This window comes from Zeus faber (genome assembly GCF_960531495.2).
Source record: "Zeus faber genome assembly, chromosome: 12".
Taxonomy (NCBI): domain Eukaryota; kingdom Metazoa; phylum Chordata; class Actinopteri; order Zeiformes; family Zeidae; genus Zeus; species Zeus faber.
In genome coordinates this window covers 8,200,366-8,223,585 of record NC_137196.1, presented here as the reverse complement: position 1 = coordinate 8,223,585, position 23,220 = coordinate 8,200,366, and the positions used below count along the sequence as shown (strand labels likewise).

General features: G+C 44.3%; 2 protein-coding genes across 3 annotated transcripts in view; both read right to left on the bottom strand.

Annotated features, from left to right (window-relative positions):
• ccdc18 (coiled-coil domain containing 18) overlaps window positions 1-11,056 on the bottom strand; it is a gene marked incomplete at its 5' end in the record, with an annotated part of 35,857 nt that extends 24,801 nt beyond the window's left edge. Inside the window, 9 exons of the mRNA XM_080011246.1 lie at window positions 1,935-2,022; window positions 2,108-2,375; window positions 4,103-4,224; window positions 4,313-4,409; window positions 4,808-4,936; window positions 6,631-6,749; window positions 9,380-9,571; window positions 10,328-10,517; window positions 10,956-11,056. Of these exons, the coding sequence (XP_079867372.1) occupies window positions 1,935-2,022; window positions 2,108-2,375; window positions 4,103-4,224; window positions 4,313-4,409; window positions 4,808-4,936; window positions 6,631-6,749; window positions 9,380-9,571; window positions 10,328-10,517; window positions 10,956-11,056 (1,306 nt within the window). The remainder of the gene's footprint in view (window positions 1-1,934; window positions 2,023-2,107; window positions 2,376-4,102; window positions 4,225-4,312; window positions 4,410-4,807; window positions 4,937-6,630; window positions 6,750-9,379; window positions 9,572-10,327; window positions 10,518-10,955) is intronic.
• A 1,518-nt stretch (window positions 11,057-12,574) lies between these two features.
• On the bottom strand, window positions 12,575-21,610 carry mtf2 (metal response element binding transcription factor 2). 2 transcript variants are annotated; one of them, XM_080011167.1, is made up of 16 exons: window positions 21,288-21,610; window positions 20,889-21,187; window positions 19,954-20,161; window positions 19,763-19,844; window positions 19,166-19,276; window positions 18,957-19,057; window positions 18,629-18,834; window positions 18,452-18,547; window positions 18,281-18,349; window positions 17,818-17,941; window positions 17,660-17,727; window positions 17,283-17,453; window positions 16,831-16,942; window positions 16,593-16,651; window positions 16,318-16,419; window positions 12,575-15,302 (listed from the first exon to the last, which is right to left on the bottom strand). In XM_080011167.1, the coding sequence occupies exons 2-16, from the start codon at window positions 20,891-20,893 to the stop codon at window positions 14,894-14,896; spliced, it is 1,923 nt and encodes a 640-aa protein (XP_079867293.1). In that variant the 5' UTR covers window positions 20,894-21,187; window positions 21,288-21,610; the 3' UTR covers window positions 12,575-14,893. The 2 variants fall into 2 exon arrangements, with proteins under 2 accessions (XP_079867293.1, XP_079867294.1); XM_080011168.1 differs by having other exon boundaries at window positions 20,889-21,610.
• Window positions 21,611-23,220: the final 1,610 nt, after the last annotated feature.

The window sequence follows — 23,220 nt, the reverse complement described above, 5'->3', positions numbered from 1 at the left end:
GGGAGACTGATCTGGGTAGGAAGGAGACTAGAACCTGATATCAAGTAATTTAAAAAAGACTAGACCTATTCAATTTAACATCCCGAAGAGAGTCTACTGGACACCATCAAAACTACATAAGGTTAAACTAAGGGATAGTACTGAATGCTACAAATGTCAGGGGGAGAGGGAATTCTGATGCACATGTTATGGGAATGCAGTAACATATGGGACTTCTGGGAGGGAATTAGCGCCAATATTGAATGTATTTAGGTATACAAAACCCCCTTCTCTCCCAGTCCATTTGTTTTAGGTGATCCTTCTCTTCTTAGGAAGCCCTCTAAGCCCTTCAGATGCAGAGTGAGTTGCAGCTCTCATGTTTGGTCGCAAACTAATCATGTGTGAGGGGAAGGCCCCGGAAGCTCCCTCTGTGAATTCCTGGTTTAGTCAGCATGGTCATCTGGCAGCACTGGAAAATCTGTCTATCAGACTTGTGAAAACAGTAGACCTTTACCTGCTGAAATGGAATAATTGGGAATCCCACAGTAAGGGCTGTGATTGATGTTTGACTCAACTTGAAATCTCTTGTCCTCTATATTGCGTACCACTGTAAAAACAGGGTGATTTTTTCTCGTTTTTTATTTTTACTTTTTCTTCTTTCTTGATATATTATCAAGGATATTAATTTGTCCTTTTGTTTTTCTTAATCAGATCTGTTTGTTATTATTTAGGTTTTGTTTGCACTGTAAGTATTTTCATACCTCCCCTTTCTCTCACTAGATATAAGCCTATTTTATTCAATACATTGTGCTTTTAAGGTGGTTGTTCTCAAGTACTGCTTATGAATTGTTCTGTCTTTGTATTGTATTGTTGTCTACATTATGTACTGTATGTTGTATGTGGCATCTTGAAAAAATAATAAAAACTAAATCTCAAAAGCCAAGTGTCTTAATAAATACATGATAGGTCTAAGCTGGCAGGTATTTATTTTGTCAATAAAATAGCAGATAAATTCTTGTCAACTTAAATGGAAAGAATACCTTTGCTTTAAACAGTTAACCCTGATGTAATGGAACTATACAGTATAAACACTGTTAAGCCCCTTTCCCACTTGCAATGAAAGCCATAAATCTACTGGCAATGTTATTGGCTTCATGTGGAAAAAGGTGTCGGTGTCGATGTTCGGTAAAAGTTCTTGGTTAAATTTCCCCACTCTCGACCTATGATAATTTCAGGGAAAATACCGGTACGGCTGGCAGGAATAGAAGCAGTAACATTGCCGTAAATTTGGGGTGGAGCCAAATCCAAAAAAAAGCAAATAGTGAGCTTTCACAAATATTTATTTCGTACAAATATTCAAATATTATTTGTTATCAGGAAGAAAAAAGATGGAAAAATGGCAAGCCTGTACCGTGGCACTAAGCTGAAAGGACAAAATGTGTCTTTTAGAGTTAGGGGTGCGGTGCGTGATATTGGGGAAAAGCTCTCGCTCGCCCACCGGCTGCACCGCAGCGCGGAGCCAGTGGGAGCAAGCAGACAGGGAGAGGTAGAACGGGTAGAGAACATTCCTTCTCCGAAGGTAGAATGTTTAGTGTGGAATTTCTAGGATACCGATTTAATAACTTTGGGTTAGGGTAGCTGGGTCCGGGGATGGGGATTCTGTCAGCAGGGGGGGAACCAAGACCGTCCGGGAGGGGCAGGGAGACAGACAGCGAATCGCTGGTATAAAATCAAAACTGATTCTGTTGCCTAGTCTCGCATGATATTAGACAACTCTCACAAGCATTACATAATATATCTGTAACAGTTATCTATGTGGGAACAGACGCAATACGGTACTTTTCCGTAAAGGAGGCCAGCATGGAAATGATTACCTACTGCCTTTGCTGGATATTTTTTATCCAGCAATGTCACGGATTCCATGTGGGAAAGGGGCTTTAGTTAGTGGAGTTTACCTGGCTTTGGCTTTAGCCTGTTTTCAGTTCCTGAGCACTCCACCGGGGGCATCATGCAGGGTCTGACACAGAGAGGCCCTTCAGGACCCTACAAAACAAAATTACTTCAATCACATCGGACGGACCAACAAAACAAACACAAATCTATGTGTGTGTTTTTACATGGCTACCACCTCCCGCAGATGCAACAGTTGCAGCATGGCCTCCAAGCTGGCCAGCTCCGCCTGGCTCCGCTGGGCTTCCCTGTGGCTCTGGGCCACCCGCTGCTCCTGGCTCTGGGTCAGGGCTCGCAGGTCCTCCAGCTCCCTGCCCCGCACTTCCCACTCAGTAAGCTCCTTCTGTATCTGGGAGGTCTGCCGACCAGCCTCCTCCAGGCGGGCCTGGAGCACCGCACAGTCTGCAGTCAGAGACTTGGTGTGCCTCAAGTCCTCCTTTAGCTGACTGTCAGGTACATGGGAATATAGTACAATATAAATATAGAGATACCCAACCTAGAGACAATTTACATGGATTTTGGAATGATGAGTTGTACTTGGCGGGCCAGGGGTATAGTTATGACATGGCTTCAGACACCTGTGGCAGTTTCCGTCTGCCACACGGCAGCCAAGTGGCATTTCCAGGGCCCTCCAGCACAGAGACACAGATGACGATAGGTTGTAGACGTCAGTTTATTGCAGAGAGGAGGCCCGGTGGAATTAGCCAGGAGCAGATCGAACGGATCATGACAGGGCTCCTATCCTGAGTGTGTGTGTGGGTGGGGGTTTTAACCTGCTGCTCATTAGCCCAAACAATGAGCAACTGGTAGCCTGCAGCCACCCTGACCCAATCACCTACATCCAGGTCAGGTGTGGCTGCTCAAACCATCCCATCCCCACATCACAAACCCCCAACACCAAACCGAGGCCAGGAAGAATTCCTGGCCGAAGCCTCCTTCCCCCGCCCACCACCACCACCACCAAGCAGGGAACAAAAATGAAAAACAAATGTTTAAAGCAGACTCTGAAACAGGGTTCCCATACCTTTTACAAACTAATGTCCAAAAAAATGAACAGGTCCCCTTTCAAAGGACCTGGGTCCCCGGAGCAGCATGGTTGACCCCAGGGCGACCACAGACTGCACCATCCTCCGTTCCGGAGTGCGGGGCATTGGGCTGTTGCGCTGGCTGGTGACGGTGTGGCCGGACTTGGCTGCTGCAGGGGCTACTTGGAGTGGTGGTCTGGTTGCTGAACGGTCCCCGCAGTGGCTGCAGGACACTCCCCGCCGTGGCTGCTGGGCGGCCATCATGGTTGCTTCAGCGGCTTCACCTCCGGTCCTCCACCAGACCCCTAGATGCTGCTGCTGCCAGTTGGGAGAGGGTTGGTGCTTGGGCCACCCGCTGACCCACTAGTGGCTCCAGGGCATCGTCGGACAGCCCTGTGGCAGTTTCGCCTACCACACGCCACCCAAGTGGTGTTTTCAGGGCCCTCAGGCACAGAGACACAGAAGACGATGGGTTGTAGACATCAGTTTTGACCTGCTGCTCATTAGCCCAACCAATGAGCAACTGCTATGCAGCTACCCTATCCCAATCACCTAGACCCAGGTCAGGTGTGGCCGCTCAAACCATCCCATCCCCACATCACAACACCAATGTCCGGATCACCTGGTGATACCTGGCTCTCCAGCCCTTTAACTTCCGGGTGGTCCATAGGCCGGCGAAGCAGATGGTCGTGGCTGACTTTTTCTCCCGCGGTCGGCCACACGGCTCCCCGGCCTAAGTCCGGCAGTGGGGGTATGTGGCGAACCAAAGGCGTGGTTAAGCCGGGGTTGCAGACAGCAGCATGGCTTCCTTTCCCGCGACTGCACACCTGCCCGGAGTCTGCGCTGATTGGTCCAATCCGAGGCAAGGAGCTCTCTTAATGTTTGTCGGTCTTGCAGAGGGGATTAGCGCACAGGCTCGTCAGAAACCGACCAGAGGACAGAGCAGAACACCATTCCTCCTGCACCCAACTCATTATTCTTTATTATTTATTATTTTGGCCATCGAGCCTTTCTGTTCAACTTTATAAATAAAACACTCTCGCCATGTCGGCAAACGAACGCTAGAAAGACTCTGTCTCCCTCCCTAAAACCCTACCTGCGGGCAGAGACGCCCACAGTCTTATCTACAAAATATCTGATACGCTTACCAGACAATTTGTCCCTGTTGAGCCATCGCTCTCTCCAATGCAGCACACTGGAACGCCAGCTCTTCTTTTTCACTCTCGCAGACGATCAGTTTCTCCGTCAGTCTGTTCTCGTTGTCCATCACCTTCGCGGAGCACAAACCAAGCTTCTTGGTCGCACGCCTCAGGGTTTAGAGATTAAAGAAAATAAAATAAAATCCAGGTGAGTCTTACCTTCTTGAGTTTGATGGAAACTGTAGCCTTGTATTCTTTATAAGCTTCTTGAAGCTTTTCTGCATTGCGCAGGGCTTGGTTCCTTTGCTGCTCGGTCCTGCGGATATGACACAACATTGAGAAACTATGACACGTAAATGACACAGCGCTCATTTTATTGGTGTCCCAATCTATTATCATTTATAACCACTAGATTTTCAGGCACATGTAAAATAGAAAACATTACCCTCAACTTGAAACAACTTTAAGTTTTGTAAAAAAAAATTAATTCAGTTTGGTCGTTTTGTGGCTTAAAAAGTCTTAATAAAGGTCAGGCTGTGATTTTTTTCCCCGAGAACCTCTCAAGCAGCTCGGCACAAAAGGGGCTGTTTTCAAGGTATTCCAATACTTCAATTTCTAAGAACGAAATTCAAGCACTTCAAGGACCCGGTAAGAATCCCGGTCCATATTCATCACAATCGGGTTGCACATAACATGAAAGATAGAGCGCAACACCTTTTTCCAAGTGTCGTCCTGCTTTCCAGCTCGGCTCGCAGTGCAGTCAGTTCCTCGGTCAGCTCGGCCAGGCGGCTGGCGCTCTGGGCGGCCGCCTGCTGCTGGCGCTCTGCCCTGAGCTCCTCTGCCCTGGAAAATAACAGACAAAGAAATAAAGGCTCAGATAGTGAAAGCTGTCGTGGTTATGGTGTTAAGGCAGTGTGCCCGAGTTATTCACCCTTCTCGGAGGTGAATAATTAATTGACAGAATCACGTCAAAGTGTATCAAAAAAAGCAGAGTAGCATTCAATAGCAAATTTGATAACCATCTAGTCAGCATGAGTGGGCTCAAAATGGAACTAAAGGGTTTTAAAAAAAGATTTAGATTGTTTTTAAAGAAAGGCAGATTAGGTATTATTTGAAAGCATTATATGATCTTTAACTTAATGATTCCAGTCTAACAAAGCAAAGCAAACAATTTCGGAGCCATGTTAGTATTTGAGCGTTTTTAGCCTGTTCGCAGAAACATTGTGTTATGTATTATAAGTGTTATTGTTTCAATGTAAACATAACATTCAATCCAAATTCAAACTTTGTGGAAGGAGACATATTAAGGCGATTTCGCAGGCAAGGTTTAATCTAAATCAGGTCTATACCAATCCTACTTAAATTAGGTCTAAACCAATCCTGCTTAAATTAATCCAGAATTTAAAAATGGCTTTCTGCGATGTCACTTAATTTTATGTTGCAATGTTCCATATTGGCTTCATGTAGGAAAAGGAGTCGGTCTCGATGCTCCGTAAAATCCTTGCGTAAATTTCCCCACTGTTGACCTAGCAACATTTCCAGGAAAATGCCGGAATGGAATGGAAGCAGTAACATTGCCATAATGTAGGAGTGGAGCCAAATCCAAATAAAGCACAAATAGTGGGTTTTTACGAATATTTATTTCATACAAATATTTTAAAAGATATTTGTTTTCGGGAAGAAAAAAAATAAAACATTCTGAAAAAAAGCGAGTGCGATTCGAACCGTGGCGCTCGGCTGCAAAGACGAGAAACTGAAACACGACCAGGCTCAATGGAGACTGGGGGCGGGGGAAGGGGGCCCTGTCCCGCTCTGTCAGCGGTGGGAAGAGAATCTATCTAGGAGGGCCGGGGAGACGGGAAGCAAAGAGCTGGTCTCTGAGAGCCAGGAAAAAAAATAATAATAATAAAGTCATACCGTACGTCTGTTGCTGACAGATTGTCCAAACGATCGCAACTACACTGGACGTAACGTACTCACCCTAACCCATTACGTACTGTATCTGTAACAGTCATCTAATGTGGGAACAGACTTTTCCGTAAAGGAGGCCAATGTGTGAATGACTACCTACTGCCTTTGCCGGATCATTTTACTCCAGCAATGTTACCGATTCCATGTGGGAAAGGGGCTTAGATTCTTTAGTTCTAGACTAGGATGTCCTAGATTTAGGCCATTAAAGTCTAGTCTACTCCTTCTGTCTGGTCTTGGTGTTGGTCTTAGCCCAGATAATCCATTTTCCCTGTTGTCGAGTTCAACCTGGAGGCCCAAATTCATTAATCCAAAAATAAACCTGCATCTGACCAGGTTTAATTGAAGCCTTCACTTAGACCTAGATTAACTCTAGTCTTCCTTCTTGAAATCAGATTTTTATTTTTTTTTTTAAAACCAAGGCTAGGGCAGGTCGGAGACTATTTAAAACCATGACTGAGAAAGGCCATTTAAATTACTCCAGAATGAAAGTGTGATATAGTTTAAGATTCTAATCTGTGTCCGCATTGTGTGTTTAAGTTGGAGGGGGGGGGGGGTTCTACAGTTACCTCAGTTCTTTCACCTGAGCCTCCAGCTCCGTCTCAAGCCTGAGAATCTGCTCGCTCATGAACACCACGTTGGTGGCGCCCATGCTTTTGGCACCTACTTTAGATCCCAAGAGACGGACCTGAAAAAAGGGAACACACGGCTAGCACACACCTCTTTACAGCGCACGTGGATATTTATTTGAAAAGGATATTAATGGTTACTGACATTCATTGATGAGGATTGCAGTGTTTCCCACAGAATAAGATTCTATTTGTGGTGGTAGCTGACCAGGGGGGTGTAAAGAGAGTGCCTAAGAGAGTTTCCCCGTTTGCTTTATTTATAGGAACAGGACACATTGCTCCCTCTCCAGTGTCTCCATTACGCAAGGAGATGGAGACAGGGGTGCTCCCTCAGAGAACACACGGAGGACCCAAAGAGTACTTGCATTTTCCTCAACAATATCATATTATTTTCAAGGGCTTTAATGCTTGATTGGAATGACAGATGAATAGAGCCGGGGCATTTTTTATTATTATTATTATTATTATTATTATTATTATTATTATTATTATTAATTTATTTTTTTAATGGATGGAGATAATTTAGAGATTTTTTATGAACTAATCCCATTACAAATAACTGACGGTTTGTATACAGTATCGGTAGAGAAAACTTTTATGACCCGCCTCTTTCATCTGATTGGCTAAGCAAGCAACCATAATGTGACATTGACGAGCGCCACTGCTGTTTGGCTCTCGACCAAAAGTTAAAAGCGAGTCGCATGGGAGAGGAAAGCGGCGGTGCACCATACAGAGGATTTCAAGTGCAGTCCAGAAGATACCGATCGTATAGGAACAGGTGCCATAGTGGTACTGGGTTTCGATACCCAACCGGACATCCCACGCATGATCATGTTTTGATTTAGAGTGTGCATGGAGACAAGGGGCTACTCACAGACGGACCTGTTGTCGATATGTTTGTGAGAGAATGGGCTGAACTAATCAATGTACTGTGCGCAGCTCTACAATGAAATAAGATTTAACCTATTTTAAAAAGTAAAAAGAATTGAAAATCAATATTTGGCGGCCAATGTTGATATTGTGGTTGGCCGTCAAAAATAAATCCATGTGTGGGAAATACTGGATTGCCATTTAAAGTACAAAACATATTAAATATAGAATGAAACACCATAAACATAATAGAATATCTGCATTGGAATTAAAATCCCAAATCTTTAACAATGTTTTAGGATACATCTTATCGTCATTAACTTTAACTACAAAATGTAATATCACGGTATGGCAATTGTTCTTGTTTAGTACTGGTTCACATGCACAGATGTCCAGTATATATTTGAACATAAAGTATAAATATGGACATCTAAACAATCACCACAGAAACTGAAGCGGATTCAAAGGTTTGAACCCTGAGATGGGAAAACCAATCCTCTCTTGAGCAGCGCCAAAGAAAAATAAGAATTTGAAAGACTAGACTTGCTCGTCGTTAGCCACCAATACTAATTCTGAATCTTGACATGTAGAATTGACAGATTCAGAGTATAAAAACGATATATTATACTTGTTGAACAAGCATAGACTTTGACTGTTGGTCTGGTATCATTAGTGTCATTAACAGAGTGATTGATATGTAATTCACTTTTTTCCCCCCTGCATCAAAAACATCCAGGGTTCATTGGCATTACGAAATTTAATTAAATGAAAGGACTTTCAAGGACTTTTTAAGCACTATTTTTGTATTTTCAAGGACTTCATGGAAAATAAATGTAATACATTTTTAATGTGATCATTATTAATTCAAATATAATACGATAGCGTCTACTTCCAACCATGCTGGATTCAATTGACATTTCCCTTGCATCATCTAGGTCGCAAAAGCGATTCTGGAAAACGTTTTTACTACTTAACAATTTGACCGACAAAATCAGGGGGAATATCACAGGTTTTCAATGATGGGTTGGGGTTTTTTCCCCCAAGGCCTTTAAGAATTCCACACAAAATTGGCAATTTCCAAGGTATTCCAGGACTTTAATTTCTGAGGATGAAATTCAAGCACTTCGAGCACCTCAAGGACCTGGTAAGAACCCTGAAGATCTAACATGGATCATATGGATTAAAAAAAAAAAAAAGACTTTGCTTTGCTTTAAATATCTGTGTATCATTTGATCATTTCATATCCGATTTAGAATCCAAAATCAGAAAACCAATGGTGGGCTGTTATTTCATTTCAACGCTGGCCCGCCTCCGCCCGGTCCGTCAGGGAGGGGAAGCTTGGTGGTCACAACAAATCAGAAATGTAAAATGAAAAAAATAAATGTCCCATTTTCTCATGTTCTATTTTTAACTTGAGAACAAAATCAAAACCGCAGTTCTGTTTCTGGATTTGTAAACAAACAATGAAATAACAGCCCGCAATTGGTTTTCTGATTTTGGATTCTAAATTGGATATGGAATGATCAAATCATTCACAGATCTTTTAATGTCTAACATGTTCGATATGGCTCTTGGTATCAGAGTTTTCGTAGGGGTTGTACGCCAATGCCTATACTCTATTTTTTGCAACACAAAATATCATTATAGAGGAAAAGGACAACTCAGTGGTGTCTTCTGGAACATTGAACACTCTGTGCAGTTCACAATTAATCGGTGGTGCTCAATGTGTAACGTAAATGGCGAAATGCAACATATATTCCTCATTCACAGTTGTAGGAGGCTTGTTTTGCTTTGTTGGTATTGATCGGCCCCGTCCTACCTTGGATTTAGAGGTAGCTAGCTCATGATGTGCAGCATCCAAGTCGCTGAGGAGCTGTTTGTTCCGCATGCTCAGACAGGCGTTCTCCTGCCGCAGACCGCCTGGTTTCTTCCTGATGGGCGCCGACTGCATCTTCACTGACCCGGCCTTGAGTGAGGCGGGCTGCCAGGGGCGAGGAGGACTACAGAGGGTCTGGAAACAAAGGCCTTCTTTGAATTCATTAACATCGATGGACTCCTAAAACCAGTCCATCCTATTACTCACAAGCTCAGTGTTTGGTGTTTGTGTTTATTGTTGTGTTATTTATAGCACTGTGGTTAAATATGGAAAATAATCAGAAATAGAAACAGCATCACGTAAATAGTATTGCCTGTTGCATATTTTTATATACCTGACTATTTTCTGATTTGTTTTTTTGGGATATTTTTTTGTATTGTATTGTATATTTTACTTTTTCTTTTACTTCACTTTTTATTCCATGACTGTTAAGCTTTTTTTAATGCTAATTGTCTGTAGAGCCGAATCCCACCAGAAGAAATTCCTAATATATGAAATTTGTACCTGGTGAATAAAAACAGATTCTGATGTGTCTATTTTAGGTTGTTTATTATACTGCAGATTTCATTGTGTCAATTTCTTTATTAGTCACTTTTTAACCAACCTGTGAAGACAAAGGAATTAGGTTATATTGTATTCTGTAAACAGTGCTTTGACTTAAAAAAACATATTAAATCTCTAATATTATATCTCCCGTTATTTGCTCAAGCTGGTTTTTCAATCCACATGCATTATTTGCAGTATTTTTTTCTGCCAAGTGCAACCGTTTTCAAGCTGCTTGGGATCTGTGTATCCACTTTAGAGGGTATCTGTGTACACTTTTCTTACGACTCATAAGTGAGAAATATGACCATGCACGCACGCACGCCACGCGCACGCACACTCTCTAACCTTGGAGTTGGAGGGTGGGGGGATTTTCAGCCTCCCAGCCGGTGGACTGAATAGCCTCTCTTGGCAACTGGAGCTGGACTGTGACTGAGGAAGTTCAGAACTCCGGAGGTCTTCTAACGTCAGGCGACCCGGCAATAGTACGCTTGAGCTGCTCTGCACGGAGGGAAGACTGTCATGGTCCCCGGATTGACTGCAGCAAACATAAAGAAAAAATAATGAAATTAAAAAGAGAAAAACAGGGACCCTGTTTATCTTAAACTGTATCAAGGCCTATAAGGGTGAGGTTGGATGGATAGTGGAGAACAATACGCCACTGATTCTCAGCCTTTTTCATATCAAGGACCCTTCAGTTTATACGCACTAGGCCACAGACCCCATTTGATGAGATTCAGTCTCTGGGATCCCAAACTAAGATTTTTATTGTTAAAATTATTTGATCCGATACTACAGTGACAACGATAAGTGAAGCTATGATCAAAGCAATCCTTATTGCACATTGTCCAATGGTGCTTAGGTCTTGTATATGAAATAAAGGTGAAGTTTTACTACTGATCATTTTGCTGGGGACCCCGGGGGGCGCAGGGAGGATGAGAACCACTGGATTTTAGACGATAATGTAATGTCTCACCTCAGTTTGTCTGACACGCTTTTAAGACTGAGCTCTGTTAATATAAGTCGCTTCCTCAAACTGTGCACATCTTCGGTTACGTTTTCCTCGTCTCCAAACATTGGTGCACGTCATAATCAACAGGCTGCAGAGCCTACTGAGCCGGGTTCACGGCGGTCAGAAAAACCACAACAAACTAGCGTTAGCATGGTTTCGCTAGCTGTAAGTTCCTCGTCATCAACAGGTCGCTACCGTGCAAGCGTCTGAGTCGGACGTGCTTTCAAACACTCCCGGGCGCGCCAGAGAAGGGATTCTGGACGTGTTTTGAGTGAATAACTAGTGATGGTTTTTTTCGCATCATAGATTCATTAAGCGGCGTAATAACTACATTCGAGACGGTTCTCGATTTGGTCCGCCGCTCCCCCCCCGTCACAGCGTCCCAACACGCTCTGTGATTGGACGAGGGGAGAGCGGCTGTACGATGATTGGTGTAGGGTGTTGTGACGTTGCAGACCGGGAAAAACGGCGCGTTCATCTGAACTGAATGTTTGGAGAACGCGTCTTTATGTATTTACATTTTTTTATCTGCCTCTACGTAATTCACTTATCATAAATTAGTAATGATTATCATGTCTTTTTTTTTTTGCATTGTTATTTTAGGATATGGTTATTATAATAATGTTTATTGTTGTAAATCGAATATATCTGTTCACTACTACTCTGACGCATAATTTTGCATAGTTGCATAATCAATCGAAATGTTCTTTGTTTGAGTCTGTATTCCAGGCTGTATACACACAGATCAACCACAACATCAAAACCACTGACAGGTGAAGTAAATTAAATGTCTTATCTTGTTCCAATAGGAGCAGTCCAGGGGTGGGATATATTGGGCAGCAAGTGAAAAGTCAGTTCTTGACGTTGATGTGTTGGACATCACGGACAAGCCTGAGGATCTGAGCCACTTTGACAAGGGCCAAATTGTGATGAGTAGACGACTGGGTCAGAGCATCTCCAAAACGGCAGGTCTTGTGGGGTGTTCCTGGTGTGCAGTGGTTAGTACCTACCAAAAGTGGTCCAAGGAAGGACAACCAGTGAACCAGCGACAGGATCATGGAGGATCATGGGCTCATTGATGCACCGTGGGAAGCGAAGTCTGGCCCTGATCCCGCAGAAGTATCCCCGTAGCACAAACTGCTGAAAAAGGTTAATGCCGCTATGATAGAAAGGTGTCAGAACAAACGTCGCAGGCTGGTCAGAGTGCCCATGCTGACCCCTGTCCACCACCGACAGCGCCTACAATGGACATGGATGGTTCGGGGTCGGACAGATGGTCCGATGGAACATCTGTGGGATGTGCTGGAACAACAAGCCCGATCCATGGACGCCCCACCTCACAACGTACAGGACTTAAAGGATCTGCTGCTAACGTCTTGGTGCCAGATACCACAGGACACATTCAGAGGTCTTGTGGAGTCCATGCCTCCACGGGTCAGAGCTGATTAGGCGACACGAGGGGGAGCTACACAATATTAGGCAGGTGGTTTTAATGTGGTGGCTGTATATGCTTAGAATTTGTTGGTTAGATTGGTTACATCCAGCACAAAAAACAATTCAGAAGAAATATTAAAATATCTTGTCCCATTTTATTTTTCTTTCAACAAAACAGTGTTGGAAGTCACAGGTCTACAATGCTGCATACAAAATTGTAACAAAATGGATCCAACGAGATACATGGGTGTTCGATGAAGATTTTGTCTTCACCTTATACGAAGGAGCTCTGGTGCCCAAAAAGGATGTCATTGATTCTTGGGGGTCATGTTGAAATTCCAGGAGAAATGCAATGCCAAAATCCAAAAATAATGACACTGCAGTGGGGTGATTGTGGTGATTTTGACTCAGAGTTTAGTACCCAGACAGGTCACTAAGCCGAAGTTTACTTCAACCATTTATCGTCATAGAAAACATCCAAATCACAGACAAACATGGCCAACAGTCCTTCTACAACCAACAAAAAGGAAAACCTGGCACAAGAATACTGATGCCACGCTGGCGGGGAAATGTCCAGTTTTACAATAATACAGCTTTCGAATTCCCTAAATGAGCTTTCCATCTAAGACAGTGAAGTTTCTGTGTTTTATTGTCCTGAGTGTTTGTGGTACACATGCGCTTGGCATTAAAATGCAAAAATATAAGTGCATATTTTTCTTTAAGCACGGCAAAGTATAAAGCACCTGTAACACAACACCAACAAAAGCCTGAGTCAACTGGAATTAACAGTTTATGACAATGCCGGTCTTACGGTGGTGAATTAATGAGAATTAAACAAAAATGTGTGGGGGGGTTTTTTGTCAGGGTTGAATTGCATAGGCAGCTGAGAATATTATTCAACTTTTTTTTTTTTTCTTAATTTATTGGAATAAACAGGAAAAAAAAGTACATAAGCCCTTACATTTGTACTTATGTGATGTCTTAATCACCAATCCAAATTCACCCTACACAGCGATAACTAAGCTACGAGTAAAAAAGAACATTTGAGAAAACAAAATAGATTTTAAACTACTTGAAATTAAACACAATTATATATATATATATATCTTTCTTTCTCACATCATCACATATTTGTGAGGGAAAAACGGTTTGAACACCGGGAGGCTTAGATGAAAGAAATAATACTGTTTATTTAGAGACACCAATTCCTAGAATATGACACTGAAGCTTAAGCGGGAGAGAGATGTGCCCTTTTCTCGCTTTAAAATAAAAACTACCGGATCCTGAAGAAATGGTTTGAAATGGCTGCCTTGAATGAATGGAGAAGATGGAGCAAAACAAGATGAAAGCCAAGTGATGTAAAAACTGATATGAACAACTGAATCCATGACAATAATAAAATTAAAAAAACAAAAAAAAAAACAATGGCAGATATTTGGGCATATAAGAAAATACAATTAGAAAAAAAAGGGGTAATAATAGAAGTAGTATAATTATATATAAAATAATTACAGGTCTGCAGCAGCACAATCTCAAGTTTTGTATTCCACCTGAATACTCTCAGAGGAGCTGAGGTTTTCAAAATGAATCTAAAACTGAAGGACAGTTCTGCCCAAGGCAACGAGAGGTACTCACAGCTAGGAATAGATGAGGACAGGATATCGGTGTACAAAGGAAAAAGCCATCCTTTTTGGACAGTTTGGTATGAAAACAACAGATGCAATTTCAAAAGTGCGTCGGTCGTAATTCCCTCCCAAAACGCATATGGTGGGCTTGTATTTAACTCCTTTTTAACAAAAATGTCCCCTTCATTACACAATTTTTTTCGGGTCATTCAAAGCGAGGTCTTTTTTTTTTTTTTTTTTTTCCCCTGCGGGGAGGTGGGGGTGAAAAAAAAACTTTTCAGTGTTTCACCTGGATTACCACATGTCGATAAAATGTCACAGAAATTATGGATTTGAACACAAAACAAAACAATAATGATTCAGTGAAAACCTAGAGGCAGAGTGCGCCGGTCAATTATTTGGCTTTGACTGCGTTCCGGATAAGAACAAGATTAAATGTTGACAAGTCCATCGTGATTCAATACCAAAGAACTTAACCGGAACTGGAGGGCAGCGGCATTATAGCCCCTCCTTCTGTAAATATCGACGACGCGTCATATTTTTTTGGGCATAATTCTCGGGGCTAAAATAAACAACTACATCACTTTGCATTACACCAGTAGACTTTACAGTAAAGCAGTACTGGTAAACAAAAAACAAACCAAAAAACAACACTTTGTTTCTCTCTAAACTGGGGAAAAAAATAAAAAATTGTTTTTTTTTGTTTTTTTTTTAAAGAGTACGTTGATAAATGTTTCAGATAAGTGCTTCGTAGCACAGTTCTAAGCATGATGTTAGCGCCGGTTAGGAACAACAACAACAACAACAAGATAAACAACAACAGCAGAGGAGTGAGGTTTCAGTCTAGGAGGCGGTCACTCCTTCCCACTCCACCAGGTACTGGACCTTGCCGTCCATGGTGACCCGCCGCGCCAGCACCCTGTACTTCTCGCCGCAAGCCAGGCGCCCCGCCGCGCCGAAATAGCTGCTGATGGAGCTCTTGAGGTGGGAGATGTGGCAGTCGGGTCCCAGGCCGTGCACTATATTGGTGGAGCGGAGCCCCGGCAGCGGGCCGGGCAGCTCCAGGGCCACGGCGTTGGGGCTGGCATCAGGGTTGGGGTTGAGGCTGGTGTCCTGGGCAAGGCTCTGAGGCGGAATCTCCGGGTTGGGGGGCTGCAGGGCCCGTCGTGGCCGCCCGCGTTTCCTCTTGATGGGCGGCGGTGAGACAGGCATGATGTGGGCTGTTGCGCGGGGCTTGTTGGAGCTGCAGAGGCTGAGGTGGGGGCAGAAGAGGAAAAGAGAGCGACTTAACTGCCTGAATTTTGATTATACGTTTTTTTTTGTTTTTTTTATAGAATCGTAGTCTCATTGTTTATTATTTTATATTAGTTCTATCTGGGGCAGTGGCTCAGGAGGTAGAGCGGGTCATCTAGCCATCAGAAGATTGACGGTTCGATCCCCGGCTCCTCCTGGTAGCGTGCTGATGTGTCCTTGAGCAAGACACTTAACCCCCAAACTGCTCCCCAGGCACCGCTCTATGGCAGCCCACTGCACCTAGATACGTCAGTTACTAGGATGGTGAAATGCATTTTGTTGACTCGGTACTTGTACTCTGTGCAATGACAATTTGTTGAATCTAATCTATATATTAATGTCGTTATCATCTACTATTCTAAGCATCTAACCATGCTGGATTCAATTTGTGTCATCAATGTCGTAAAAGCGGTTCTGGAAAAATGGTTATTACGTTTGGATTGAATAAGTAAATAACAGATTTTCAATGACAGGTGTTTTGTGTTTTTTTTAACCCCCCCCCAGGACTTTTCAAGCACCTCAGCATAAAAAAGGGGCTATTTTCAAGGTATTCCAGTACTTCAATTTCTGAGGACAAAATTCAAGTACTTCAAGCACCTCAAGGGCCTGGTAAGAACCCAGTGGATCTGTGCCCCCCCCTATTGTAGGACACTGGTACAGAATGAGTCAGGAGAGGTTTGATTGGATAGTTCTAAATACCCACTGATGACTGCATCATGGTACAGAACAAAGAGTTCACAAAATGACACCTTGTGATTTGACTAAATTTAACTAAATCGAGGATGAGTTCAGGATGTGTCCATGCTTCATGCAGATGGATTTAGCAAGGGTTTAATTCCCCAGACCCCCCCCACCCCATTTTGCCCACATGGACGGCCGGCGAAAGAGGCTGCAGAGTATGGAGTTACTGCCCCATGAGCAGGTGCGGATTCAGAAAAAATTGACTTTTATTTACACTTCGGATTTCGATGTACCTGGACTGTCTTGAAATGCTAGTTGAGGTAGTTTCGGTGGTACTCAGCGCTCCTATGGATTCAACATCTGAGGTCAGAGAAGACGGCAGAGACCTGTCGCTCCTGTTGATGTGGAGACGGTGCGAGGCAGGCGATGAAGAAAAGACCATTTACAAGATCACCAACAGCTACAGATCAGCAGCTAAAACCTCAGAGAAGTATGTAAAGCAGATCAACTGCCAGATACCAACTCGATTTTTTTTTATAGTTTATTTTATTATTTTCTGCCAACTCACTTGCTGGAGGTTAAGAGGTCCAACGAGTGAGACTCCAGTGGAAGAGGCTTCCTTAGTTCCTGTAAAAGAAAAGTAAAGGTGTTAGATAGTTAAGAATTCTGAGATAGATGCCAATTACAACTATTTGCTTACACACACACACACACACACACACACACACACACACACACACACACACACACACACACACACACACACACACACACACACACACACACACACACACACACACACACACCTGGGAGAGGAGTTCACTGGAACGCCGCAGCTTGGCCAGAGTCTCCAGGGACTGTGTTCCTTGTTTCCTCTTCCTCTTTTTGGCCATGCTGTTGGCTACTACGCTGGGGGTTCTGGAACAATTGGCACAAACTTCCTCAGAAAACATCCAGGAAACATCAAGACTCCATAACGCTACCGCTTAAGAATGAAGTAGAAGTAAACTTGTTTGGGAACGAAGGCCATTTCGGATAAATATACCGAGAGAATATACCCCAATACCATCCCTAAATCAACCCAAACTGGCAACCCAAAGCACACAGCGGCTTAAAATCTATAGTTCCCTGCATTTCTTCATCTAATCTATACAATAAATCGGACATGGCACTGAAAAAAACAACTGGTAACACAAGATGTGGACAGTATTTCTATTTCATAACTATAAATGAAAAGGACAATTTTTAAAAATATTACCTTGCATTGGACAGAGCTTTGAAGGACTTGCGTCCCTTGATGGTGATCTCGTGCAAGGTTCTCTCCGGAATCCTGTTGGTCAGCTCCTCGGATGTCAAGGGAGCCGGAGGAAAACGGACCCTCAAGCCGAACAAGTGCTTTTTCTTCTTGATCTCTTTGCCGGACATAAACCTAGAAGAGAGAGGAAGAGAACGCCAAGGAAACTCTGTGGAAGGTTGGAGTGCAAAATTCCGTCTCTAACAATAGGGAAGAAGTATTTCAATAACATCCAGGTGTGAATGAATGGGTCGGATCGATCGATGGTTGCCATGAATGTTTTCCGGTACTTCAGATCTAAGGTCTTCAGGGAAGTTTTTCAGTCCTGAATAGACGCTTACATGCTCTTGTTGTTGTTCAGCGCTTCCATGATGTTTTCGTAGCGCTCCAACCTCGGGGTGTCGGCCAGCTGCGAAGAACAAGAGAGTCAAGGGGGCGTTTCCGCTGGGCGCCCTGATCAGAATCCCCAGAAGAAGGGTCCTCCTCCCTCCCTGCTTACCTCGCCGAGCTGCAGGAGCTCCCAGTTATCGTTGATGTAGTTCATCAGTTCAATCTCTGAGTCAAAATACTTCTTCTTGTGGATGATGCTGAGGTTGTACAGGCTGAGGTGCACCACGTCCTCCCTGTGTCGGGAGATGGAACAGAATGTCAGGAAGCCTCCTTTCAGTACGTCGTGGGTTGCCGGCGACACTGCAAAGACACCCCCTAGCGCTTTTCAAACGTTGTGGTTTCTGGCGCGCTATTTCGGTGCAATGTGAAACACACGCGTGTGAAAGGGTTTCAAGCTGGCATTACAAATAAATTAAATTCAAAGACTTTCAAGTTATTTTTAAGCGCAAAAGGGGCTGTATTCAAGGTGTTCTAACACGTCAAGCCCCTCGAGGGTAAGAACCCTGGAGAGATAAATATCTTGAGTTGGAACTTAAAACTGTAAGTACATACGTCACACGTCAAACACTCACCATCGCAGAGGCAGTCGACTGAGGAACTCCGGTCCGCTGTTGCAAACTGAACAAATAAACAGATAGAACCTGAAAATAGGAAATATCAGAATCGGTTAAATGGCGGGAAGTACTCGGGAGAGCGCATGTCATTCGATTCTACCCCGAAACTAAAAAGGGCAACATTCGCACCGGTCTCCGTAGAGCATGGGCATCTGGAAGCACCGGATGCAGTCCTCGTGGAACCACTGTTGGCACCGGTTACACTGCAGCATTTTCAAGTACCACCTAGCAGGAGGACAGGGGAGGCGTTGAGCAGCCACATGGACATTTTGACACCGGCAGGGGCGGTTTTGATGCGTTACTCACTCTCCTTGGCCGCCGCAGTAGCAGTAGCACTGCTGGATGTTTGTCTTGTGACCCTGGTCCCACACCAGGTCTTCCGGGGTGTAGGGGAAGGAGAGCTGCCATTCTACATGCTGGAGCTGATGCTGGTGGTGGTGGTGGTGGTGGTGGTGGTTGTGGTTGTGATGGTGAAGGCCCTTCACCTGAGTTCCCTTCTGCGCGCCTCCTCTCTAAACCCCAAGAATGTTTCACAGTTCAACGACCAGGTGGGTCAGACGTTTTGACAACTCAATGTACAAAAAAAAACCAAAAAAACAAAAAAAAACAAAAAAAAACAACGTTCCACTATTACCTTCGGCGTGGCGGCGAGCTCACACTCTCGGCAGAGCCACTTGTCGTCCGAGTTGACGACAGTGGCGTCAATGACCGGGGAGTGGCACAGCTGATGGTAGCCTGAAAAACACAACGGATGATCAATGCAGCTGACATTCTGACAGCGGCACGGGGGTTCAGGCCACCACCACGCCGGTGGAGTCCACCTCCAGGGAAAGAGAACGGTACCTCGTCCGCACTTGTCGCAAATGACGATCTCGTTGGGTTCCTCCGAGCTTTCGTCCTGGCATATGGAGCAGACAATGTCATCTTCCTCGTCCTCGTCATCCTCCTCGTCCCCTAAAACCAAAGTGTGTGTGGGGGGGGGGGGACAAAACGTGCCATGATAGCTAGGGCTGTCATAATCATGTTGCCTTATAAACTATTTTAAATAACGATTGAATGCGACTTAAGACTGAAGAAGACTGAATTGCAGAACAATGTTAAAACTGGGTTTCCACAGGACCTTCTATAAACCATCCATGTCAGATGCACTGCAAACATGTATTTTCCACGATTTTTATTTGAATTCTGATTCCAAATATGGCTAGTTGGAGACCTATGTATTGTGAATTGATGGTTGTTGGTATATTTTGAATGCCGTATGTACATTTTTTGTTTTATTCCAATTTTGACTACTCTGCCCAGCAGTCTCTGGGGTTTGCCGAAAAGCATTTCACTACATGCTCTACAGTGCAATATGGACGTGACAAATAAACACAACATTTTTATCCCAACCAATCGTATTCCTTCTCTATACCGATTTTCACAAGTCGGATCACTTGCCTGTCTGGATATTCGTCCAGGGAACCCAGGACTTGGACCGGTCTTCGAAAACCACAAAGCATCGCTGTTTGTCCCGATCTATCTGAGTGAGGGGAGAGAAAATAAAAAATACATGAAAAATAACCGTGACCCCTTAACAATTCAGTGTTTTCCCAAATATTATAATTTCAGAGTATCTCCCTCAGATTTACCTTGGTGACAGTCCCCAAGTAGAACAAGCCGTCTGACCATCGGGCCAAGACGTCTTGCCCCTCTTTAAACCTGTCAGAGAGCATAGCGTCCTCCCCATACTCATCCCTGGCGGAAAGGCTGGCAGGGGAGAGGGGTGCGGCCTGCCGCTGCTGCCTCTCCGAGTAGGCTCTGTGATGGACAGAGAGGTGGTCCACAGTCACCGAGTCTCTGGGCGAGCGGAGACGACATAGAGAGAACAGAGAGCAGAAAATAAACTTCCCAATGAATGCGATCGATGACTCAGACTTGACATTTGAATAGACTGGTGACAGAACAAATACCAGACATCCTGTGCACTCGCAGTGGCCGTCAGTCATTAAAGTATTACACTTTACACTAAGCTGGAACAGAGTTGCTCAATTAAATATTTTGGAGGGAAAGATGTGGGGTTTTTTTCCAGTTAGACTGCAGCCTGGGCCAGTGCTTCTCAACCTTTTTCACACCGAGCACCCTCAATTTCACACGCATTGGGTCACATTTGATGAGATTTTGTCTCTGGGGGCCCAATCTGAAAAGATTTTTTATTATATGACTTCGTCTAAAATTCTAACACCTGGCTATGCAAAAGAGAGAATACGGTTAAACCGTGTTTAAAACAGTCATTATTGTACATTTCCCCGGGGAATCCCCTACAATCTCTTCGGAACCCAGGGGAGGTCCCCGGACCCCAGCTTGAAAACCACTGGCCTAGGTAGCTGTCCCTTTTTAGCACACCGAGTCCCAGTCCCCCCCCTTTGTTCAAAGGCCGATCGACTGAATGAACACGGTCATGGTTACGGACATTAAACAGGATCGAAGGACAATACACGTTTAAAGGCGTCGGGGGCAGCGTTCGCCTCGAACCCGCACACCCCCCGAAGAGGAGGAAAACATGGCAAAAAAATGACAACAATACCTCATTCGGTCACCTCTGTTGGTAAAATTGACTCGAATCACGAAAGTAGTTGATGGCGGGGAGCGCCGCTGCCTCGCCCCTCTCTCTCTCTCTCTCTCGCGCGCGCGCCAACGTCGCCCCGACGGCAACGCAACGAGACAATCAGCGCGTTCTTCAGAAAATAACAAACGGATCGTTTTCCTCCGGTGCGTTCGCCATTTTGGTTTCCCGCTGGTGATCCGGGAGTGGTGGCGCGAGGCTCGCGAACGACCCGTCCGCAGCGAACCAGCCGCTCGAAACGACTCGGGAGTCGCGAGTCACTGCGGCGGCGAGTGAATCGACAAATAGAAAAGAATAAGCGTCGACGGAATTAAACTCGCAGGCCCAAAAAAAAAACCCCGTAATCAATATTGAGTTTACCTGACTTGCACGCTCACTTTCCACCGAAATAAATAATTTTGACGGAAGAACTTTTTTTTTTTTTTTTTTTTTGTTGTTGTTGTGAATCACACGTTCCATTTCTCTCCCCCAAAATAAATATTTGCGAGAGAATCCCGCCTCCTCCATAAACACGTCATTTTGATATCACCGGGTGACTCCTGTGAGGACACCGGACAACCCACAACTTCTCACCGCTCCGTCGTTCGGCGGCGCCCTTCCGACCGACGCAGCGTCGGACGATTCGGCGAGTCTTTTTGCCGAGTGACTCGTCGAGACTCCGGTCTCAAGGAGGAGGCGAACGTTCCTTCGCTGCCGGGGAGTGCATTGTGGGAAGCGCTCAAAGAATGCGAGTCGCACATCTTTTCTTTTTTTTTTTCACCCCGTTTGAAAATGTAGGCAGGGCGTCTGCGCCAGCAACGTGACTGCGACTCCAAAGTCAACGTTACCATGTTTCCATTATATTCAGTTCATTATCTTTCTGGGCCGGACGTTGTTTATCTTTCTATTTACTGATTTTTTTTTTTTTTTTTTTTTGGATTTTGTAAATGTTTGTTTATTTATTTCAAAATTGAACGAATAAACGTAATCGAAATAATGGGCTGTGGGAAAAGGACTTTCTCGTCTACATTTTTTTTTTTTGTGCTGCGTTCTATCAAAGTTGGAATTCGGAAAAAAAAACAAAAAAAAACGTCGCCCTCCTACTGGTTAAAAATGCAAAGGAATCGCCGTTTTAAAAAAAAGTCGGCATTGCAACACGGTTAACGGTGAACAAAGTTCCCTTGCATGGGGTTTTGATAGGAAAATACCGCCAACTTCGATCTAAACTACTCCTTGTTTTTGTATTTATTTTGATTTTTTACCCTTTGTTGCTTGTGGAATGCAAATGACCGATTGCACAGTTCTAAAGAAACGGAGCATACAGTACTACAGCACACATACATGTTCATCACATACAACAGGTACCAGTAATGCTTACAAGTAAACCTAAAGATAATCATTTAAACATACTTTTCGAATTCACAATTGCGTTTTATACAAATTTTAATTCGATCAATAAACTGCACCAAAATACAAGGCGTGTCAAATGAATTTCTTGTCTACATTTATTACTAAAACACACGCCTTACTCGCGCACCCTAAACACGACGGTAATCAGACATGTGGCCGTCATGGCCACCGGTCGGCGCTATATGGTCATGTTTCATCGCAACACGTGACGCGTCTGACTAACGTGTCAAGTGACACGTTACCGTGGACGTTAACGTTTTGTTCGATTTCATGGTTTCGTCGAGTTGAATTGTTCTGTGATCGTGGGGTACGTACGCGGTGCGAGCCCGGAGGGGATGCGGAGGAACGATCGCGCAGAAGAGACTTTATTCATACACACCCATTTGTTATGCGCATGTCACCGGTCAACATCGGCGCATCCCATTGGCCGTGAGCCGTCTCTGTCACGGTGGAGACAGGGATTCCCAATCCACCATACACTCCTTAACTGGGAGCGCAGTCCAGTTTGAATTGCAACATTGATTAAATGACGCGCCACTGACCTGACGCGTCGGTGTGAATTGGGGATCAGAAACAAGCGAAAATCATTGAAACATACATGTAGATTGTCGAAAAAGCGGAAAATACATACATTTCGTTTGATTCTTTTTTTTTTCATTACTTAGTTTTCCTCCACGTTGCGCCTGCGCAGTAGAGCCCCGGCCAGTTGGAGGTATGCGTTGCCTGTGATCGGGAGAAGCTGCCGCAGGAGAGAGAAAAAAAAAGTGCAGCGGCAGATCATGGACGCGGATCAAACGCGATCCCTCGGGGGGTTCGAGAACACGTCGCAATTAAAACAAGATCTTATTCAGTCCTAGTCCGGCGACGGGTCTCGTGTAACCGCAGCGGAGCGGTTCGCCGCACC

Coding starts and splice junctions, on each gene's coding strand:
- mtf2 (XM_080011168.1), bottom strand. Junction 19,277..19,762: donor CTGGACGAATATCCAGACAG/GCAAGTGATCCG, acceptor CTTTGGTTTTAG/GGGACGAGGAGGATGACGAG. Junction 18,548..18,628: donor TACTGCGGCGGCCAAGGAGA/GTGAGTAACGCA, acceptor TCCTCCTGCTAG/GTGGTACTTGAAAATGCTGC.